Source organism: Anas acuta, chromosome 1, assembly GCF_963932015.1.
Source record: "Anas acuta chromosome 1, bAnaAcu1.1, whole genome shotgun sequence".
Lineage (NCBI taxonomy): Eukaryota > Metazoa > Chordata > Aves > Anseriformes > Anatidae > Anas > Anas acuta.
In genome coordinates, this window is record NC_088979.1 from 187,152,288 (window position 1) to 187,176,605 (window position 24,318).

The 24,318-nt window shown below is 36.3% G+C and overlaps 1 protein-coding gene across 5 annotated transcripts in view; it reads right to left on the minus strand.

The window, feature by feature from the left end:
- Nucleotides 1-313: 313 nt before the first annotated feature.
- TAFA5 (TAFA chemokine like family member 5) overlaps nucleotides 314-24,318 on the minus strand; it is a 437,226-nt gene continuing 413,221 nt past the window's right edge. For 3 of the 5 annotated variants that reach the window (XR_011092063.1, XR_011092065.1, XR_011092067.1), the window contains 2 exons: nucleotides 5,035-5,128; nucleotides 314-3,132 (listed from right to left, as the gene is read on the minus strand). Coding sequence is in view for 1 of the 5 variants with exons in the window: in XM_068669699.1 (XP_068525800.1) it covers nucleotides 3,124-3,132 (9 nt within the window). In the remaining 4 variants the exon portion in view is untranslated. The remainder of the gene's footprint in view (nucleotides 3,133-5,034; nucleotides 5,129-24,318) is intronic. The other 2 variants (XR_011092064.1, XM_068669699.1) reach the window with 1 other exon arrangement.

Here is a 24,318-nt window from a genome sequence, read left to right on the forward strand (position 1 = left end):
TACTACATTTCCAGAGCTTGTTTTTAGTCTATCATGTGATTTTCTATATTATTCTGTTACCTTTCAAGTGTATTTTGAAAAAGTTACTTGTGGCCATGCTGAGAAATGAAGGCTATGAAGACACTTCCCTCTGTGTTTAAAATTTTGCTTTGGAAGAGGCACATAAAATACTTTCAGAAACAAACACTTTTTTATGTAACTTAGTTTTGTAAAATTAGAAGTTCACAATATTCTAAAAACATATTGTTCCTGAGAGACAAACATTTCACCACTGCTCTTAGGTTAGTAATTCACAGTGATAAAGGCAGACAGTATATTTTGTTAATTTAATTTTTTTTTTTGGGGGGGGGGGGGGGTGGTCAGGAGAGGGCAGAGGTGGAGTATAAAAACATTCGAAGTGTCTTGAGGTGTCTGTTGCACACAGGAGACTCAGAAAATTGAATTGGTCTTTGATGAACAATCCCAACCTTTCTTGTCTTTGATATTTCTTGTACAGCATAGCCCACCTAAACAATGCCTTATCTTTCATTGAGCATTTGAAGTACAAAGAAAACAAAGGCATAACTAAGGATATTCAGAACTGACTGTAAGCTATTAATTTAGTTATAAAGATTATAGATGTCCATTCTTAGATCCTCTGCTGGGATCTGGTTTCCAGAGAATGAATGGCCTTTATCTGATCTGTAACTGGGCACACCAGAATGAATGTACCCAGCACCTGAAAAGGGAAGGGTAAAACTTCAGTTTCAAAACATGACCCATGTCCTCATTTTCACATTCCATTGCTACGTCTTCCTCTCAATGCTCCCACCTTAATAATCACCTGGTGAAACTCCTTTGATGATGTCACGCTCAGGGAACAAAAGTCTCACTTATAAAAGGATTTTCTTTATTTTTCATAATTTAGCTGAACCAACACAAAACTGAATACTGTAAAGCAACAAAAAAATGATGTAACATCTTTAATTGTTGTGTGTTAACTAAATAAGGCTACTACACTCCCTTTAAATTAAATCAAAACAGAGAGTTGGTAGAGTGAGGGATCTGGCTCTTGAGGTCTACATATACAGTAAATGTATTTATCATCATTTATTGCATGACATTTTAAACCTGACATTGGTCATCTATAGTGCAGTCAGTCCATAACACTTGTCAAGTGGCTGGGCTTTAATTGCTACCTTGACACTAGTCAAAATCCTAAGATTAAATAATAATTTGTATATATTTATTTTACTTGAAGACAAAATCATCTATAGTTCATCTTTCCTGTAACCTCTTAATTAAGTAAGAAGAGGCCTGTATTAGAACAGGCGTTTAAAAAATTCTTTAATCAACTTTTCATTTTTGAACCTTTCATCTATGGTCACTTGAACAATCTCTATATATTTTTCTTTAGTAGCATAGAAGTAGCATAATACTAAAAGTTAATTGTAGTATTAGGTAGTATACTTGAAACCTTAATACATTTGCCAGGAGGAAATGAAGCTTCCTTCTTGAGTGCATCATACTGGTATGTACGAAACTTACACATAAAAAGGTATAGTAAAAGGGAGCAAGTTTTGTTTGTTTGTTTCTCTGGTTTATCATATTTTTCCCCTCATCTTTGCTAAATTTTCACTAACCAATAATGCTGAAACAGTGGACTTTCTAACAATGAGGTAAAACACTGAAAATGGGATCGAGGAACAGGCTGCAAACAGACCCTTAGACTGTATTACATAAAAGTAGGAGAGAGAGAGAGAAACAAACCTTGCTATGAAGAGCAATGAGTAAAATATTTTACACTCTATTTTTATCAGTACATAAAGACAAAAAAAATAAAAAATAAAATAAAAAATGCCTTCCAACAGTGCAATGGTTGAATGCATTTATGTAATATAAACAACATTATTCTTTGCTTTTTCTACACAGTCCTCTCTGGTCATGCTTCACATCCAGAATGTCCCAATGGAAGAAAGCAAACGACACCAGTCACTTCAGAGACAACTGAAGTAATAAAACACAACTTAACTCTGAACAACTTGTCATGACTGTCAGAGTTATCACGTTAATTGTTAAATAGGATTTTCTACAAATATACAACATATAAAAACTGTTAAATATATAACTTTAGGCTTTTCAAAATACATTTAATGATCTCTTTCAAACAAGTGTTACTTTTGTTTTCTCTTTAATTTGCTTTCTGGTGCTAAATGGTGTATCAGATGAGACATAGGCCACAGATGACCAAACATGCTCTTTGCAAATACTGTATTATCCAACTTTAACTATCAAAAATGGAACTGTAGAAGAGGCATGTTTAACTGGTTAAAACTGAAAATGATTTTAGTACGAGAAAGTCAATCTAAGTACAGAGGAATAAAGGTGCCATGTAGACAGTTTGTGTTCTTTTTGTCCAAGTTTTTCAAACATAGGTCATTTCCTCTCAGTGCTCCGTTATGTTCTCTCGAAAGTGGCATTTCAAGAGCTGGTCTCTGTGTTAGTTTTTACTGCAGCTTTCCATAAAGACTTCTGCTGGACAACAGCTCAGCTTTGTGAAAGCTGGAATCTTGTCTTTGTGGAGACCCCCTACAATTTAACGACATAACTCTGTTAACAGTAAGATTGTGTCCACTTTAAAATAGATTTTGCTCTTTGGTCTATTGTATATATTGAAAGTATAAGAAAATAAAAGCAATTCAGACAGTTTAGGGCACAAGAAGAGTTTCTCTTTTGCACCTCAGTGTCCTCCCATAGGCAAAACAGTCTTCTCTAAGGCTGATTGGGATGATACTCTTCATTGTAGCAGACTCTTCGGATTAAAACATGTAGATAACAGCAAGTCCAGTAGTGGTGTATCACGCAGATGAAACGTTAACCATGAACTTTTTTGTATTGCTAATGCCCAAGCATATCTCTTTTTTTTTTTCTGTATTCCTTAGTCCAGCGATCTTTAGTATGGTAGAACAAACTTTAGCTCATAATGTAGAGGAATTATGTTGTCTTTCATGAGATACAGAGATACAGACAGTTGAGTTGATGACATAGAACGGATGATGATCCACAGCAGTGAAACTTGACTAAGTTAAGTAGCTCACACAGAGCCTAAACCACTCCTACGAGGATTCTGTGTTGCTGCATTTGTCAGGAGACCTGTAAATCAATAAGAACAAATGAGTCAATGTCTTAATATACAATCCTGGTAATCTTTGCTGCCTATTACTTTAGAATGTTCTGCACTGAGAATTTTCAAGGAAACAGTTAATGAATTAGAAGATATTTATTTTTCACAGCAAACATTTTCCTTGAGAACAACATATGAATAAACCTATGTTTATATTTATCACCAAAACAAAACAAAAACAAAAAAAACTTTGTTATTTCTAATAAGGTCATGAATATAAATGATAGTTTACAGCTTCAATGCCTTCTACTCTCTAACAAGCTCCATGCACTTTCCTTTTTACAAAAAATTCACAGAATGTTCATTTACCTGCATTAAATTACATGCAACAATATCTAATACACATGGAGATTAAGATGGCTATTACTTTTTACATATAAGATGTGATGGAAAATGGGCATGACTGCCACGATCATTTATTAACAGTGCAAGGATATTTACATTTGAGGCTTTTCTGCCTTCAAGTTTCCGTAGAGTGCTAGAGTGCACCTGTTGATCTATACGCTAATTTAATCAACACTGCCCTCTAGTGATGCTTGTAAAAGTGCAAATTAATGTTTCTTAAAAGTCAATATAATCAGAAAATTGTTTTAGTTACACGGCTGAAAAATAAAATAAAATAAAATAAAATAAAATAAAATAAAATAAAATAAAATAAAATAAAATAAAATAAAATAAAATAAAATATTAAATAAAATAAAATAATAAAAAAAATAATGAAAATTGTCAAAGGACTGCCCTGTTTTTAAAAGAAAATGGAATGGAAGCTGTTAAAATGGAGAAAGGAAAGAAGGAAAGGAAAGGAAAGGAAAGGAAAGGAAAGGAAAGGAAAGGAAAGGAAAGGAAAGGAAAGGAAGGAAAGGAAAGGAAAGGAAAGGAAAGGAAAGGAAAGGAAAGGAAAGGAAAGGAAAGGAAAGGAAAGGAAAGAAAGGAAAGGAAAGGAAAGGAAAGGAAAGGAAAGGAAAGGAAAGGAAAAGGAAAGGAAAGGAAAGGAAAGGAAAGGAAAGGAAAGGAAAGGAAAGGAAAGGAAAGGAAAGGAAAGGAAAGGAAAGGAAAGGAAAGGAAAGGAAAGGAAAGGAAAGGAAGGAAAAAGGAAAGGAAAGGAAAGGAAAGGAAAGGAAAGGAAAGGAAGGAAAGGAAAAGAAAGGAAAGGAAAGGAAAGGAAAGGAAAGGAAAGGAAAGGAAAGGAAAGGAAAGGAAAGGAAAGGAAAGGAAAGGAAAGGAAAGGAAAGGAAAGGAAGGAAAGGAAGGAAAGAGGCAGTGGTTTGAAAGAGAAGCAACCAAAGCTCACACTACAGAGAATACGAGTACTGGAAGACAAAACAAACACAAATGAAAAAGTAATGACTGGTTTTTACAACAAGAAGCCAGCTACTTGTGCTCACTCAAAATATCAGTTTAGGAATGGTTTTGAAATTACACAGACACTGTACAACATGGAATGTTTTGAAGTATATTAAGCATATTAAGCAAGCATGATTGTTACAAAATGCTGTTTGAATGTTCAAACTCTTATCTTCTGCTTTGGCATTGTCCTGTCTCCAGATAGGCAGAATTATCATCACTGATGGAAATATCATGCATAACACCAGAAAATACTGAACAGTGAATGTGAACAGGTAAAACAAAAATAGAATATCCTATTCACTTAGTTCAAACTGTATATTAAATTTAAACTTTTTAACCTAACCCTCAGAAAATTAAATTAAATAAATACCACCTTCCAAATAAATTTAGCGATAGCTTGAAACATACTGTTCTCTGTATATATATGTAGAAAGATAGACAGATAGGTAGAAAGATAGATAGATGAATATTTTCCTTATAAGGCATAAAGTATATGTCATAGATTTCTGCTTTTGTCCTCTCACCTTTTCCAGGAAAAAACACCCCCAGAAATCTTGCACACAGCCTTTCCTTTTCGGACTAGTGATCAGATCTCCAAACCACATGGCCTCAGACAGGCTGAAGGCAAAAAACCTGGATGATTATTGTGGTATATTCCCCTTTTTTAAATACACATTCAGCAAGAGAAATGATTTTAAAGTTTTGTTTCTATTAATTGTACTGTTTTCCTTTTACACTCTTTCTTGGGGTTTCCATTATACCCCCTATTTTTCTTCCCATTAGAAAAGAACACATTTTTTAGGGTAGCAATACTTTTTAGGCAGCAAGACACAAAGCATAAGAGTTATGGTTTATTAGGCCTAGAAGTAAACTGTTATTGTGTGGAGAATTAGGCTGACTTAGCTCCATCACTTCTGAGTTAGGCTGGAATGGCCCAAAGCTAAAAGGAACAGCATAAACTGCTGATGGACTGTGTATGCAGTGTTTTCATAGTGTGCTTCTCTACCATATTGGTCCCAGGTTGGAGACAGAATTCAGGTACAACCACATTCATTTGCAGATACCTGCTGCTTTGTCATTTCATGGATTTAAAAGCTTCCTTCCTCATTTGCTATCACTGTCCCCACTTTGCACGTCCCTGCTGTGTGAATATGGTATGAACACTTTAAAAGAAGGAGAGAAGAGGAGAAAAATATGCATTTTTAAAATGCTGAGTTAGGATGGAGAGCAGGTTTGAAACAAAGTGATGGCAAGAAAAGGAACAGAGTAGAGAACAGGATGTGAATTTACAACTTTGGACAATGACAAAAGAAAATGGAGTAAGAGGGAAAGAGAAAGGGGAAGTTTAAACATATTTGATTAATGAAGGTGTGATAAAGAAGAAAGATAGGTAATAGGAACAACAGTTAAAAAGGAGAGAGAAGAAAGCACAGAGCATGAAGAGTCTGGAGAAGAGGAAGAGAATGCACTCCTATCCTCCCATCTTCTGTTTTTTCCCCTTCCATTTCACACTACAGATGAATTTATGACCCTCCCTAATATCCCCCTTAAAAAAAAAAAAAAAAAAAAAAAAAAAAGCAGACAGATCAAGCAAGAGAAAAGAGGAAAAGAGAAAGATGGATCACCAAAATGACCATGAAAAGGCCTTGTTTACTATTTATACTAACAATTCAAGCCATGGAAAGTACCACATTTCTGAGAGGCAATTCTAAAGGAAAATGATGCTCTTGATGACCATTCACTAGCAAACTCTAGAATATTAATTGGGTCAATGCAGATTACAATGCAAATTATAAATTAAATAACTATATACAGAGAAGTGTTTGAAAGCTTGGACCAGGTATGTTGGCATAGTTTTGTTCAGTTTTTTTCTTTTTACTTAGGAAACTTGAAACAGCATCAAATTAAAGAGCCTGGGTACCATTTACCTAGTGCAAGGTTTTCATTTCTGTTCATCTCTATACAGGACTCTACAGTTTTAGGTATCTTTGCACAAGTGTCTGTCAGAGTCTGTCTGACTTCAGTGAAGTTGGAATTTCTCCCCAGTGCTTCAGACAGCAGGTTCTACCTCTTTCTGAAGGAGCCAGAGGTTCTGATGCCAAATATTGCACTGCAGTAATGATAACTACCCCTGCAATTTTTTCCTTTCCACAAAGTGTGTGTGTGGGCTTTTATTTATTTATTTTTCCCTTGAATTGTTACTGAGATCACCTTTGCTTCATGATACTGGCACTGAATACTTATGCACCAAGAAGTTGATTGTTAATGTAACTCATCTCCCATTCAACTCTCAAAAACCAACATCTGTTTTTTTCAATAGAAAGGTGTTTTCTTTTTCTTTTTTTTTCTGCTTTCTTTTTCTTTCATTTATTTATTTATTTTTTTATTTTTATTTTTCTTCTGCCTGAAATCATAAGTACAAGGGAAAATGGGAAGTTTGCCCCTCCAGTGTATTTTACCCTCTTCTGACAATAGCCTTCCTTCCCCATACCTAAGAGTCCAAAAGCACTGTCACCCCTTGCAGAAAAGCCACTTCAGTGCTTCCCCTCGCTGCAGAGGCTGAAGAGGCGTGCAGTGGCTTATGGGCACTGATCCACCAAAGCACTGCGGCAAGGTAGATATTAGAGTAGTATTTCAAATGCAAACCCCACTAAGCTCTAAAACACCATGCAGATACATTTTTGGTATAACATTACAAAACTGATGAAAGAACAAAAAAGTTGATATAACAGACAAAACAGAATACACCATGCCATTACATTCAAATACTGTTCTTTTCCTACTTTCACTAGCTATTCAGTATGAGTTTCTGTCCTACCACCTGCCCCAGTATATTTATTTAATATCTCTGAACAGCTTAGAGAAGTTAAGCTGCACTTTTTTTTTTTTTTTTTTTTTTGTATGTATTTATGGTTTGTATCTGTTCCCAGGTATACATGACAAAACAAAACTGGTTGTTTTACTTTTAAAAGAAACTATGAAGTGAAATAAAGTTACTGTCACATACAAACTCTTTGCCTGATCCAAGAGGTCACAGAAGCAAACAGATATTTTATCATAACAGTTAGTAGGAATCTTCTTTTTGGATTCTGGATTATTCCACTACGTATGTTGTCTTCATTTACAACAACTAACTTAAGAATTAAGGCAAATTAAAAGTTGTCTTAAAACAAATGGTCTGGCAATACACATCAGTATTCTGACTGTAAGATTGAAACAGTTTTGGAGAACATTTGAGCTTGTTGGACTTTTGAGGTTCAGGACTTTTAACATTGACCAGGCATCTAGTACCAGAGATTAAAATACTACTGTACACTAACTGACTATGTGAGGGAAGCCCAAGTTCTAGTGTGCTCCACAAAATTCTACCTAAACAAACAAACAAACAAACAAACAAACAATGCATTTCTTATGACCTATATATTCTATTATAGCTCTTGGATAGCTTGAATACGTCCTGAGAATGTTTGGCTCATTAGAGCAATTATATATTTAAGAGCAATTATATATATATATACACATATATTATATATATATATACATATATTATATATGTATATTATTATATTATAAAACACAGTCTGCCCTAATTTGTCTTTTCTGAAAGAACTACAATAGGGGAGATCCTATCAGGGAAGGGAAGGGAAGGGAAGGGAAGGGAAGGGAAGGGAAGGGAAGGGAAGGGAAGGGAAGGGAAGGGAAGGGAAGGGAAGGGAAGGGAAGGGAAGGGAAGGGAAGGGAAGGGAAGGGAAGGGAAGGGAAGGGAAGGGAAGGGAAGGGAAGGGAAGGGAAGGGAAGGGAAGGGAAGGGAAGGGAAGGGAAGGGAAGGGAAGGGAAGGGAAGGGAAGGGAAGGGAAGGGAAGGGAAGGGAAGGGAAGGGAAGGGAAGGGAAGGGACAGAAGAAAATGTCCACTATCATCAAGGAGAGAGGAAACACATTATGCAAATCACCTTGATATGATGGAAATGCAAATATATGGTGCTCTGTTGACTTACACATGCTTTCCGCCAACCAACCAAACAAAAATTAAGAAACCTGAACAAACCCTTTGTCTTTCAGTGCAGCATCTAGGATCCAATTTTGAATTTAAACATTTAAATTTCTGATCACAAACCAGAAAACAGAGAAACGTTTACTGTAGCTGTCAAATATTTTCAGTCAGGACTGAATTTCAAGAATGTCTGGCGTGACCTTTTACTTTAAATAGAATCCACGTTAATACCAACAATTCCATGTCAAGCCTGGTAAAGCTTTAGAAGTTTCATTTGGTTTCCATTTTGCATTTTTTGAATAAAAATGAAAGTCAGAGTGATCCAAAGTTTTCACTTTTGCTACAGTAGCCAAGTGCTATTACATGACTGTCTATTGAAGTTATCCCTGCACACTGGGATGACAACTCTGAACTATTAGTTGGGTTTCCAGCCCTGATTTCTGGGAATTCTTTGAATGCTTAGAATGTAACAGGTAATTTCAGAAGTTTTGTTGTTGTCTAACATCTGAACTACTTGTCTAAGCTGTGTATTTTACACTTTCAACTGAAGTCTAAAAATGGCTTTTTTTCTTTTTTTTTTTTATTGTATTTTTACATGATTTTTTATATATTAAAAAAAATAGAAAATACAAAAATCATTCACAAAGATGGGTGTAGATTTGGTCAGTCTCTGTCTCACAAGTCTACTCATAATGGAAACTGCATCAAAGCTTTTACCAGCTGACTGCAAGTCAGGTAAACAGCATGTCTTTCCCCTCTGCTTCTACTGCTGTCTGTTCTAGGAGGTCCCTGAACAACTAACCACGTATAATGCAGAGAAAAAAAAAGAGAGAGAGAGAGGAAGATAAAAGTATTAAGATGCCCAGGGAAAACCTTACACTGCCTTGCAAGGTACCTCATAATTCAAGGGAATAAAAATGTAAATTGTTGGTGATGATCCTAGCAGTACCAATGACCTGCTGCATTTGTTGAGAACTCCCATTGATCCCATGTTTTCCTATTCCCCGTTTTCTCCATGCTGTTCATATAATCAAATTGAACTATTTAATCTTCAGAAAAATACAAGTTAATCTAACTTTAAAGTTAGATTTAAAGTGGCTATTAGGAATAAGAAAAAGATGCGTAGGAGCTACTTTACTTAGTAATACTGCATTCTTTGACACTGAGCTAGCCATGGAAAGGACATCTTCGAGTTCTAACTGCAATAGCTACAAAACTAAGAATAATAAGATTCATCAAATCTAGTGGCTGCTTGTGGGTGCATGTTTATAAAAAGCAAGCTAGCATATCAGGCAGTGTATTCACAGACATGCTTGGTCTATATAGTGTACTCCAACAAAGTAACTCATGAGTTACAGATGGAAGAATGCAGCTATTAGGCACCTTCTAGGAGAACATGCCTTTCCTTTAAGATCCACTGTGTGTTTTTGTTTTGTTTTCTTTTCACTTCTATTCAAGTCAGACACAGAAAGGGGTATATATTGCAACTCTATGACTCCTTGCAAATTATTTTATTTTTTCCCAGTAACAGTTATTGTAGTATCAATAATCTGATCAGACTTAATACAATTTTTCCTTAAATATAACCCCTGAACTCCTATCACTCCTATATTCTCAGCTTATGACCACCTGCTAGGAGTATCATTATGACTTTTAATTTCCTTCTCTGTATAATTCCTGTTTGTCTTGTATTACCTTCTTTGAACTTGCAAGATCTTGGAATGTGCTGGGTCAGATCACACACTTCTTCCATCTATTGAATCGTCCATAAGCAATACTAGTGAAAATAGTGCGACTATTCTTCCAATTAGGTAAATTTAATAACCCAACTGAAATACATTTGACTTTGGGTCATGCAGGGCACCCAGGTTGCAGACCCCAGGCCTAGGCACGTGTAAGCTTGCTTTGCAACATCTAAGCATATAAAAAGGAAAAGCAATTGAAGTGGCAGAAGAGATCACAGCAGGAATATTTGTGCTTGGACCTTGAGTACAAAGGTGCAGGTGGGAGATTTTCATCTGAAGAGGATTTTGAGCGACTGCAGATAACAAAACAGAGCAGATAACATTCTGTCCCCTATGAAAAACCAAAGCCAGTTGCTTGAAGCAACATAGGTAGAAAGAATGATGAAAAGGATCACACATCATGTGAGCAGAAACAATGCAAAATAGTGTGATTTTCTCTCTTTTATGTAACGTGTAAGAAACACACTTAAAATAACCCTAGCTAAAGGCCTTGAGCAATACCCCAATTGTATCTGATTTCTTTTTGCTCTTTTAAAATGTTTAGATGTGTGCGCCCATACAAAGCTAAGCAACAGGTAAAACTAAGAAAGATTTGTAACTGGCATAGAATTATAAGCATGAAAAATGACTTCGTCTCTGCTCCCTTTTACTCTTCAAATAAAAGCAACTGCAATATTAACATGATTGAAAGTATATAAGAATAGCCAGGGGCTTTCCTCGGGATAGTAAAAAAATAACCTGGATTTACCATTCCTGAGACTTTTCTCTAAGGTAGGAGGCAGTTTCAGACTAAATTGCCAATGCACCTAAGAATCCATTTTTATTAAAATGCAGTAACTTAACTTAATGTATACTGAATTCTGAATATTCATACCTATGTGCCCATATTGAGAGTGTACTGCTTATTAACATATCTTAACAGAAACATAACCTTAATTACATTAAAACTTCATGTGAAAAAAATGCTTTAAATATTTCTTTGTGGTAATAAAAATCAGCTGAAATAATGATCTTCCATAAAATAATGCACGTAATGCCACAATGTGCCTCTCCTCATGGAGTAATGTAAGTTTTACCTAAAAAGTTCAAAAGCAGTCTTTTCTGTTTTATACTTAAAGTTTATCAGTCTAATGAATGGGAAAAAAAAAAAAAAAGAAAAAAAAAAGAAAAGCATAACAACAACTTACATCTGCCAGCACTGAAGTCCACAGACAAATCTAAACTGTTACTTTTTCTCCTCTAATTAGAGGAGAGAATTGTTCAGGGGCATCTGTGAGTGACATCTGATTGACAGGCAGCAGGTCTAGAGCAAGGTTAGTCTCACACTCACATTAAAAATTGGAACAGTGATTTCCTAAGACTGATTGTGAAAGTAGTTAAACTTCAATGAATAATACATGGAAAAAGCAATATGCTTTTAGATGGAATATATAGGATATTTCATCCATTAAAAGAGAGAATTCTGATTTACAAAGCATGAGCTATAAATAGGAAGTTCAACTGCTAGTGAAGGAATTGAATAGTCAGTGTTCACCAGTGAGATACCGTGTCTGCTTATGTATTCCATCTGACAATTTATTGCTTAAGAAAGCAGTCATGTTTCACATCATTCTAGAAAGCAATGTACCACAGTAGATGACTTTTTAACAAGCAATCTTTACAAATATGCTGTGTATGGCAAAGAAATCCCAGTATTTAAAATTGCTCTACTTAGCCTTCATTCATGACTTGAGGAGAAAGTAGGAAGTGGACAAGTGTGTGGAGTGGGAGAGAAGGGATATGTGTATGTAGGTGAGGTAAAGACAAATGAAGGAAAATTTTCATAGCCTCATTTAAAAACAAAAGAAAGAACACACACTGAATTCTTTAGTTTGAGTAACATACAGTTATGGTAAAAACAGAAAAGCTAGCATGGTATTAAAAAAAAGTTTAAATGTATTTGGGACACAGAACTAGAAGTCCACAACTGCTCTTAGTCCTTATGACCACTACAAAAAAAGGCACATTTTCTAAACGTAAAATTTTCTAAAACAGATTTGTTGTTAGACAGCCCTCTTAAAGGTACATGCGAAACAACACGAAAGTGTATCAGTACAGATCAGTTCAGCCTTTTATACCTTGATTCTACTTGCTTTCAGTGCAAGCACAAAACTTCCCAGCTTCCCGACTTCCCTTTGCAGACTTTTGAGTCCTCCTGTACTTCCTTTTGGTAAATGCTTTATATTTGTTTCGTGATAAATTCTTATAATCCCAACTAAAACGTCCTTTTGTACATCTGTGCTCATCCTCCAGTTTTCAATTTTGCATGACTATGAGACAGCTGAGATGAAGGGGAATTTAAGGGTCAGTATCCCAAATTCATCAATTAAAATATCTTTAATCCCTTAGTGGCAAGACAGACACCTAAACGCATTATAGGTGTAGCATTCTGATTTACAGTGCAAATATAATTAATCCTAACACATACGTACAATACAGCAGTTCAAAAAACAACCCATGTGTCGCTGCCTACTGGAGGCAGAGCAGTCTGTACAGTGTGCAGCATATTGGATCTAAATTATTTGGCAAGATCACCATTACCCTCCCTACCCTGTTTCTATGATATTTTGGCAAGCAGTGCTGTGGCGATCAGATTTCTGCACCAGCTGAAAACAAACAACAAAAGAGGAAAAATAAACAGTGGCAAATATCAAAGAATTTGCTATAATTTACAAATAACTTTGTAGAAATTAAAAGATATAAATGAATAAAATATTAAAAAATATAGAACTAATAAAAAAGCAGCTGCAATTCAACTTTTGGAGCTCAGGAGAAGTTTAATTTTTACTTGACACACAAAGATATCAGTCTGGGAGAATCTTACCACCTTACCTAGTTTCATAAGCCACTCACAGAAGTGGGATAAATTTCCTACCCTTTAGTAACCTCTCTTAATCAGATTTTAGAGACTGCTAAAACCGTGTCTCTTCCATGACAGTCATTCAACTCACCATTATTGCAATTTCCCTGGGTCAAATTCTGAGTTTATTAGACCTAAATTTAGATATCTGCATGTGATGATTAAGTGTGATCTCCATCAGGGTCAACAAAATCTAGAGTTCAATTCTGTCTAACCACAGATGCTTAGGGCCTGTAAGACAACCTCTGTCATCTGCCCTAACCTCCAGATGCTGCTTCAAAAGGCCTTGTGTCATACATGCAAGTTCCTGAAGGTATCTAAGAATCTTGGAGCATCTTGGATGCCCTGAGCACAAGTTCAGGGAAATGAAACCTACCCTTACTCTCTTTTATCTAGTTGAAAAGAGTCCCAGGCAACTCCTCCTTGTGATGCTGTGCGCCTCATTTGGTCTCAAGTTACCCACTAGGTCCTTGTGTAAAGCCATATGCATTGCTGCCCAATCCATATTCGTGTGACCGAGCATTTCATCAGGGTTGAGTCACACAGATGACAGAAAACACAGTTAAGATACCAATCTTGTGATCAGTCCCTGTGTCTAAAAAGCAAGCTAGCTAAGGCTATGAGACAGTGCCTGAAAAATTTGTGTAGGTCCACCCTTAAGAGAGAAATGTGATCGCAGTGATCACTCAGTCCCAGAAGTTCAGGAGGATGGGATTACAGATAAGCATCTTACTACACTGTTCACATGTCATTACAAGTGTTATGAGAGCTGTCAATTTGTTTCCTAGAAACATTTTTCTGACCTTTGTTATCTTTCAAGCTTGTTTTCACAATATGAGGATGACAAATAGTAACATCAGACCTGAGAATATTTCAAAATTGAGCTATTTAAGAGACACATCTGGGTTAAATCAGAGCAAAATGCCCTGCTTTCTGTTCCTCACTTGTTCCAGTTGTAGGTGTAGAAGAGACCTTGCTGGTTCATAACATAGTTACACAGATGAAATTCAATGAACCTGAGAAGCAAACAAGCTTCAGGTGAAGACAGGAACCAAGATATGGTATTGACAATGTCATTAGTCAAATCCAGCATGGTATGCTCTGAGCTGTTCATCATTGTACCAGTTTGTAATCTAATGCAACAAACAAGCTCCAAGAACCACTAACATGGACCTTATCTTTTCCTATATTATTTTATGCTTTAGGACTTTTGTCATTAAATAAGATTTTTGCTGCTGAGAATTCAGAGATTTCTTTTTTCTTTTTTTTTTTTTTTTTCATCATAGATTTTCTCAGATTTGAAGAAAATATGGGAGATTTGAAAGATTTCAGCTGCTGGCAGTATCAAGCCCTTGGTTCCTCTGATACGTCTGGGTTTGTGAGGGGGAGGTTCTCAAGACAGAAGGAAGAGATATCACCATGTTTTAGCAGTTACAAGAAAGTACATCAAAGTTACAGGGATAGGTCCTAAAATATTAACTGTAGTCCAGATGGCCTGTGTGGGTGAAACTTGAGAATGTTTTATGAGAAATCACACAAAACTCAAATGCTATAGAAACAAGACACAAAACAGAAAAAGAGGAGAATGTATTACTGACTCTGCCAGACATGCTAGGCAACATTTCATAAATATCAGATGGAAGAAGTCATGATCAATCTTTCCTTTGAGGTCAGAAATTACATGTCATATAGAACAGAACTAATGCACAAGTGACATCATCTGGTTTGAGTTTCTACTGTCAGTGGGAGACCTATATATTCTCCCCAGAGTAGGTTTTGACTTAGGCTATGAATTTTTTGGAGATGTCAGTGTATCATGGGTAACTAACAAGAAATAGTTTGTGTTTGTCTGACACTAGCCATTTTTCACAAATTAAACAGAAATGAGAAAAAAAAAAAAAAAGTAGGGGAGAAAATCTGCAGTGTGTAGGAGACATTGTGGGTGTGATCCACATATTCCATAAGATTCACAGGGACCACTTTGGGAATGACACCATAAGCAGGAATATGGTGTTGAAAGACAGCCATGCAAGGTGCGAGCATAACATTGACCCAGCAGTCACATCTGCTTGTAAGGGTCAGCTGCAGCTTTCCTCTACAGACAATGATTAACTCTGTTTATGAGGTTGTCATCACTACTAGACTCAATAGGTTCAAGAACACATAAAAATTATATTTAATAATATCACTTTAGGAAAAAAATATATATTTCAGAAACTTAAACTTCCATTTCAAAATCATTAAATTACTTTCTCATTTTGTGTCTCAGGAGTAGTACTCTGTAATATGATATCCTATCATGAATATATACTATTAATTCTGGCATTTATTGCTTAGATAATTAGCATCACTTGTTAGTTACAACTGACTGAGATGTCTTATTTTCTGTGTCACAATGTTATCTGTTTGCACTGCAGTAAAAATATATATTACTTCTATCTGAAATATAAAAACCTGGGCTCTAATTATCTTACTGACCTTCGTGCATCTCAGGAATTTGTTAGTCAAGGACACTTTTTAAAGAAAAGCAGATATTTTGAGGTGCCAATACAGTATTTTTCAGAGCATACTGCTGCTATGTACACATATCTGGTTATTGTAGCTAGGTGCCACAAATTAGAATACATAAATCTTAACCAGTGCTCTAAAAATGTATTGCCTGACAGACTTCAAAGGAAAAACATACTTGCTTTTATCATGTAAATGAAATGAAGCATTACCTTTGGAAGACCCTATGTCTCTTTATTGGTGATGGAGAAGGCTAACAGCAACTAGTTTCTCAATTAATGTAACTGGTAAGTGCCTTAAATACAGGAATGAATCTGGATGTCACTAATTATTGTTTTCATATTTTAATAAATGCAGAATAAAAATCTAGGTTGTAAAAGACTTTCAAGATCACCTAGTCCAACCACCAACTCAACATAATGAGTCCCATCAATAAGCCATGTCCCTTAGTGCCATGGACACCACATGCATCCTAAATACCTCCAGGGATGGGGACTGCACGACTTCCCTGGGCAGTCCATTCCAGTGCTTGACCACCCTTTCTGAGAAGAAATTCTTCATAATATCTGATCTAAACCTCCCTTGGCACAACTAGAGACCATTTCATTGCATCCTATTACTTGTCACTTGAGAAAAGAGACTGACACCCTTCTTGATGCAAACTCCTTTCAGGTATAGCTGCAGAAAATGACGAGGTCTCCCCTCAGCCTCCTTTCCAGACTAAACAACCCCAATTACCTCAGTCATTCTTCATAAGCCTTTTTTTCCCTAGCCCCTTCACAAGCTTCATTGCTCTTCTCTACACATGATCAAGCAACTCAATATGCTTCTTGTAGTGATGAGCCCAAAACTGAACACTGTTTCAGGTGCAGTCTCACCAGAGCCACATACAAGGGGACAATCACTTCCCTGGTCTTGCTGGCCACACCATTTCTCCAGACCAGGGTGCCATGGGTCTTCTTGGCCACCTGGGCACATTGCTGGCTCATGCTCAGCTGGTTGTTGAGCGGCACCCCAAGGTCCTTTTCTGCCAGGAAATGTTGTAGCTACATAACCCCTAGCCTATTCACTTGTTATGACCCATCGGCAGCACCTGGCATTTAACCTTGTTGAATGCTGTATGACTGGACTTTGCCCATCCATCCAGCCTATCTGGATGCCTCCACAGAGCCTTCCTACCCTCAAGCAGATCAACAGTCCTGCCCAACTTGCATTGTCTGCAAACTTACTGAGGATACAGTTGATTCCCTCATCCAGATAACTGTTATTTTATTTTCTTATTTAATAAACAACTGTATGGTATGCAACTTCTAAAGAGCAGATGATGTTTTCATCTTCCTAGAAAAAATACTTCAAGGAAAGATATTAGAGGAAAACAGCTCCTTCTTTAATTAGTACGTTTGATGCTTAGGGTCTTTTCATTACAGTACAAGCAGGGGACACTTTAATCTAGATTTTTTAAATTAGTGTTAAGTAGTGTTAGGTTTTAGTAATTTAAAGTAAGACAAATACAAAATACAATGCTAATGTACAAATGTATTTGATCAATAAATTGTACGTGTATTATAACACATCAGTAGGAACAAAACATAGAATAGAATAGAATAGAATAGAATAGAATAGAATAGAATAGAATAGAATAGAATAGAATAGAATAGAATAGAATAGAATAGAATAGAATAGAATAGTTCAGTTGGAAGGGACCTTCAAAGATCATCTAGTTCAACTGCTACATTGTTTTTAATTGGTACTGATATGCCATAAAATAGTGTCAAAATAGTAATGAAAAAAAAAAAAGGAAAATATCAAGTTTTAACAAACAATTTTAATTTTAGCTATTATTGTTTGTTGATATACATGTAAGTATTTGGGTAAAGAGTTCCATTTTATTCCTGATTGTTCTGCCTTATTTTTAAAAACTCCACACTTGCACATAACCTAGTTAAAAGGTGAAAATGTGGTGGCAAGAAGGGTTTACTTTCTTACAACATATGGAAGTTTGAGTCTTTAAGCTTACTCTGATAAAGTATGTTTAATCTTACAAATTCTTCATACTGACTTTCAAAGTGCTGGCTCTATCAATAGGTAACAGAACACATTTTCAAAATGATTTCCCATTTTAAGGTGTACTTATGTCAATATTTCAATATACTAGTATTCTCTGAATAATATAACATCTGCATATTCAACCAATACACTTTCTTCCTAGATTATTTGATTCAAAATCTGGCACAGTGATAAGTCAGAGGTCTGACATTTGGAATTCTTTGGACTGACTCCAGATGGAAATAAATAAATAAATCCATATTTGCCAGAGGGCATCTTTCTCAAAGTTAGATCAGGCATCCAAGGCCAAACACATGAACTACAACTGAGCACTTTGCCATCAAAATTAACTAAGTGGATGATTTGTACATGATCTTGTCATTCCTATCAATGGCAATAGTTTGCTCACATATGACATATATAGTTGTCTCATAGGCCAGAAGAAAAAAAAAGTTATGAAAAAAAAGGTTATGGATCATAAGTAAAGACAACTCAGTAACTACAGATTCAGATCTGTATTAAAGTCAACAAAGAGATAATTACATTTTAATTTAAAGCCTCATACATAGTTTGATCTGAAATTAGTGCCAAAATTCATCAAAAACTGTCAATTACCATTTACTGTGCTAATTTGAGACATTCATATATTTAAATATAAGTATACTTTTTTTTTGTTCTGCAATCCTGCATATTGTCCTGAGACCATTATAACTGGCTTATTTCCCAGACATCTCTGTAAAGGATATTCTGCTCATGAAAAATATAACATGTAGTGTCCTAAACTGAAAAGGGTGGCAGAACACTTCTGTTTGGCAAGTTGGTGAGTTGAGGGAAAGCAGTGTTTGAATCTCAAATAAGAAAGGTAAACTGAACTCTTGGTTGAGTCCTTGAGGTTTAGAACTATCACCTATAAACTGAAAAGAAAGCTGTTCACTGGTATTCTTAAGAGGGAATAAGGAGCATACTTCCGTAACACTTTATATCTTAGAAAGAGATAAGGGGACTAAGGAGATATATTTAGGTGCAGTATCTGGAATTGGTATGACTATTAACAAGACAAAGTTATTAAATTTTATTACAAGTTACATCAGAGAAGCACTCAGCTGAATTGTGCAAGTCTGCAGGTTCTTATTAGAACTTCTTTGGTGGATGCCTCGGAGTGCAATGTCAACCTGTTCACAGATTCAAGTCTATTTTTAATAAGATGATGTGTAAAGAACTACTCAATTAATTAATTAATTAATTAATTTAAAGGACCGCTTCAAAAGAACATCCTCTGTGCTAGGTTGCAGCATCATGTTCTCCGTTTTCCTTGCAATGCTACTGACTGCACAGCGGTAGATCTAAATCACAGAAAGCTTAGTGTTTGTTCTCCTTCACCTTTGCCTGTAGACTAGAGATGAGGTAGATTTCAAACATGCACACTGAAAAGAAAGTAGAACACAAGTTTCTTACCTCATCAGTAACTATTTTTAATTAGGTTTAGCCACTAAATGTAAGGGTTCAATTCATTACCCCCAGCATGACATGTTCAGATGCCTTACTGTACTGAATGCTGATGAACCTGAACAGGCTCCAAAGATCATGGATGTCTGCCTAATTTTCTTAACTGAGAACTGCAGCTTCCAGTAGCTAAGTAGGATGGCAGCTGTGGGAACTGCCTCCCACAGGAGTAAATTGCAGCAGACCAGCCACTTCCTAATAAAGAGAGTCAGTCTTCAACAATCTTCTGCCTTAGAAGCACTAAACGGCAGAAGTCTACATACAGAGAGGTAGAACAGAATAGCTGACTTCTGATAATTTCACTCTGTAGAAGTTTGGACAGCACAAAAACAAACCAACCAACCAAACAAAAACATACAGAGGCTCCCAGAAATAGTAGTCCCCAGGCTAATATTGCCAAATGCAAAATGACATTCAGACAACATAAAACCTCCTGAAGGACTGAATTTTGGCGTTTACTTACCAAAAAGCTGGATGATGTACTCTTCTGCTGCTCTGGTTTTTGAAGAAAGTACCTTTGGATTTGTGTTTTCTGCAGAACCCCAGAGTACCAAAATGTACTGGCTCAGTCTCCGTTCAGACTTAAGTGAGTGAATATACACTTGGTGTATCAAACACACTTAGCTCTAAGACAGGTACTAAATTGGTCAGCTTTGCCACATTAACCACACCTCTGGGTATGTGCAGAAGTAAAATGCTATGCCTGTAAGGAACTTTACTGGGAAAGCAGGTTGCTCACAAAATGACAAAAATCAAGGATAATAGTCAAAATATTTGTTGAACAGTCTTGGATTTATGCTTCATCAATAAAACAGAAACATATACACAAATATATTGCACTAGAGAATTCACATAAGTAAAGCATTGTTTTTCTGTTCAAGAAAGCCTACATCCCTTTTTGCACCCTCTGGAAATATATTTCCATTAACATTTGTGCCTTAATCTCCCCACCAAATCTATTGAAAAACATTTTAAATACACAATCTTGACCTCTCTGTTAGAAAACACTCACCTCTGTATCGACCATGGGCTATATCATTCAGGAATTTATGAAAAGGATGTCAGAGTGAATAAAGCTGAATGGGTTCTTTGCCCCATGAGTTCAAATAATTTTTGAAAGTGATGCTGAATATTTTGAAGGCTGTAGCATAACAGAATATTTACTCAGTAAATATCACTCAGGTCTTATCCAATGTAAATATAGTCTGAAAAGGATGATAAATACAGTATCACAAAATGCAAGGGGAATATCTACATGACAAGGGAGCAAAGAATACTGACAAGTTTTGCATATGATGGAGGAGCAGATATCCTAGTGAATATCTCTTCATCCTCACTAATCACAAGCTTTAGCCTGTAAATTGCCTTTCAAAAATCACTCTGCAGAAGATGTTCCTCACCAATAACGAATTCAGAAGAACACCTAATTTTATTTTCTTAATGCAGTTAACTTGATTTGCAATTGCTGAAGCACAAGGAGAGTGGAAATCTGCGAAGTAGGGCTAACTGAAATGACTAAGGTCCGACCTGCTCTCAAAAATCTCAACCAGATGTTCAAAAAAAAAAAAGCTTTCCTGAATGTCTGAATGTATCATAAAATTAATACATGAAAATGCGAGGATTTATATAGTAGTTATCTCCTACAAAGTTAGAATTCTGGAATTTGATACATTTGTATAATTCTAAGTCAGTGATCATGGGGCTGTGTATTGGGTCTGGCTGGAATGTTAACTTTCCCAGCAGCAGCCCATACAGTGCCGTACTCTGTACTTGTAGCTGGAACAGCAGTGTTATCACACCAGTGTTGTGTCTACTGCTGAGCAGCAGTGGCACAGTATTAGGCCTTTCTCTAACCCTCCTAGGGGGTGGGAAAAAGGTGAGGAGAGAAACATCACTAGGGCAGCTGGCCTAAACCAACCAAAGGGATATTCCATACCATGTGATGTCACACTCAGCAATAAAAGGTGGAAACAGGAAGAAGAGGGGAGGGGTGGGCTCTCGTTTGGAAGACGTCGGTCCTCCTCTCGAACACCGGCTGCGTGCGTTGAGGCCTTGCTTCAAGGACGTGGTCAATCATCGCTCATTTGTGGGAAGTAGAGAGTAATTTCTTTCCTCTGCACTTCCATATAGCCTTCATTTATTTTGTTTGTTTGTTTTCCTCCCTTCTTTTTATTTTCCTTTTTTTCCCCTCCCTTTCCCCTTTCCCTTTTTATTTCCCCTTAGTTAAATTGTTAGTTCATGGTAGTCTTTATTTAATTATTATAATTATTTCCCTTTAATTAAATTATCCTTATCTCAACCCGTGAGTTGTTCTTTGCTTTACTTCTCCCCCTCCTCATCTAAAGTGGGGGGAGTGAGAGAGCGGTTGTGGGGTTTAGCTGCCCAGTACGGTAAAACCACCACAGGCTGGCAATAGGAACAGAAATTGAAGGAGAAACAAATATTCCTTTTCTATCAATGGTTACCAAAAAGGGATGACACTGTCATAAGCTAAATAGGAAAATATGTTCTAGAAACTAGGCAACAGTAGCAAAATAATACTTAGACATTACTTATTAATATGCTCAACTTCATTAGGAGAAATTTAAGAAGAGGTTATGCTGGAAATGTTACTATGTAGTACTAGTACTATGTAGTACTAGTAGGTGGAACTGAGACTGTCTTATTAAAAACATAAAACCTGATGCTGGGAGGGATACTGAATAAACTGGAAAGCAGGATTTGAATTCACAATTACCACAACAGATACGATAGTATAGGCTGAAACTTCCTTGATCCACACAGACTATGATCAGTGTGGATAACGAAAAAGTATAAAACTGAGGCAGAGGTAAATAACTTTGGAAGTACCACAGACAGAGGTGTCCTATTTGACGTTTCCTCTACAGCTTCATATATTGCATAGCAGTAAGTGAGAAGCTAGTGAGTTTGTAATACATACTCTGAGGACTGCATTTATTACCCACTAATGCACACTCTGTTGATATGATCTTGATATTTATTAGATATAGGAATAAAATATTTTTTCAATATTTGTTCCACATAACTGTAGTAATGAAATTATTTTTTCAATTACTTGTTAGTAATTGAAAACACAAGCAACAGAGACAGTTAAAAGAGTTGCTGGCCACTTTTTATGACAATCTTGTTTTGACTTTAAAAATATGTATATATTAAAAAATAATCACAACTTTTACTTCTTCTCCTTGTACAAGGTATAGACTCGAAAATACCATTTATACAATGTAATTTTTAAATTGCTCAAGATAGCACAGGATATCTGCTGCTCCTGTATGACACCCACAGGCTGCCTCAGCTCCAAATACAAGGAGGCAAAAATGGACACTTTTTTCATGTTTTACCTTTAACAAACACACATAAATGGGTGAGAATAAAGGAGTCTCAGCTCCATCTCCTTCATTGTTCACCACCAATGGGCTACAGTGCACAAAAGAAGGTGAGTACTGTGTCCTGTATGTCTGTTTGAAGAAAACTACTGCCTGTCTGTGGTGCATCACAGGCACATGAAAAGGTTGGTGTTTAAAGAACTCATATGTAACACAATGTCCCTTATAGAATCACACATCTTAATGCAGCTTTACCTGTCACTGGAGACTTATAGTCAATATCCAATTTATTTTTACAGCTAATTTGGGTCCCAGTATTGCCCATTTAGTTGACCACGAAGTGAATGAAAGATTTATACTTAATAAGATAGGAAGTGATCAGGAGACAAACTGTGATCCTGGAAAGCATCTTCATTCCAGCCAGTGCTTCCACAAATACCAACTTCATAGCCTTGTTTTGATCCAAGGGAAGACAATCAAAATCGTGTGAAAAATTAAAGGTATAAAAGCTGTATGAATGACCTCTAAGATAGCTGAAAAAAAAAAAAAGTTTATAAAAGAAAAAAACACATGCACACACCCCACGCTATTCTCCTGCCTTCAAATGCTTCCCCCTAGCTTCAGAGTCACATCTATTCATTTATTTCCATCATGGAAAAATGGAGGGTGACATTTAAGGCATTTATGCTATGGACGAGTAGCTATTAAAGGTAGCAGATGTACAGAAAATTCTCTGTTCCTTTGAACAGCATTTCCTCCATAACAAGATTTTTTCTTATTTTCACGTTGTTTGAGGAAAAACAAACAAACAAACACAAAACAAACAAACAAACAAACAAACAAACGAGGAAGGGGGGAGGGAGAAGGAGGAGGGGGAAAGAGGCCTGGCAAAGTTTCATTTTGCTCATATTATCTTATTTAATAAAAATAAATAAATAAAACTAAAAGCTGCAGATTTAGGTTATTAGTGAGAGCTGTGGTCATGCTAATATTGGAACAAAGGACAGTCCCATGAATAGTGATATATATAAACAAATCTGCCATAGTTACCTAGCTACTTAATGGTTAAGGTTGCATACTACTCTGCAGGGGAGTGTTTATTTTCTCCTTTGTGACTTTCAATTGCAAGTAATGCAGGTATTTGACATGATCTTACAACCAAAATTCAGTAGAAACCGAAACCCCTGGAAGTACATGTAGTTTGCCTTTCAAGAAAAACACTTACAGTCTTCCTTAAGCACACTTCTCATGATTACCACCTGCTGACTGGAATTTAAATGTAAAAAACAAGGTACAAAATGGGACATGGAATGGCAGGCTGTCCTGTGCTTCACAAAATAGAATCAGAGAATGGTTGAGGTTGGAAGACCTGGGTTGGTCCAATACTGCTGCTCAAGCAGGGATACCTACAGAATGTTGCATAGTATCGTGTCCAGGTGAGTTTTGAATGGCTTCTCTCTTGGGTTTCTCCTCCAGAGAAGGAGGCTCTACAACCTCTCTGGGAAACCTGTTTCAGCACTATGTCACTGTCACAGTTATGTTTGTATGGAACTTCCTGTGTTTCTGTGTGTAACCACTGCTTCTCATGCTATCGCTGGGCACCACTGAAAAGAGTCTTGACATCCTCCCTTAAGACATTTGTATACATTGATAAGATCCCCTCTCAGCCTTCATTACTTCAGGCTAAGTGCTCTCAGCCTTTCCTTATGAGAGAGACGCTCCAGTCCCCTAATCTTTGTAGACTGTCTCCCATAGTTCCAGTACTCTC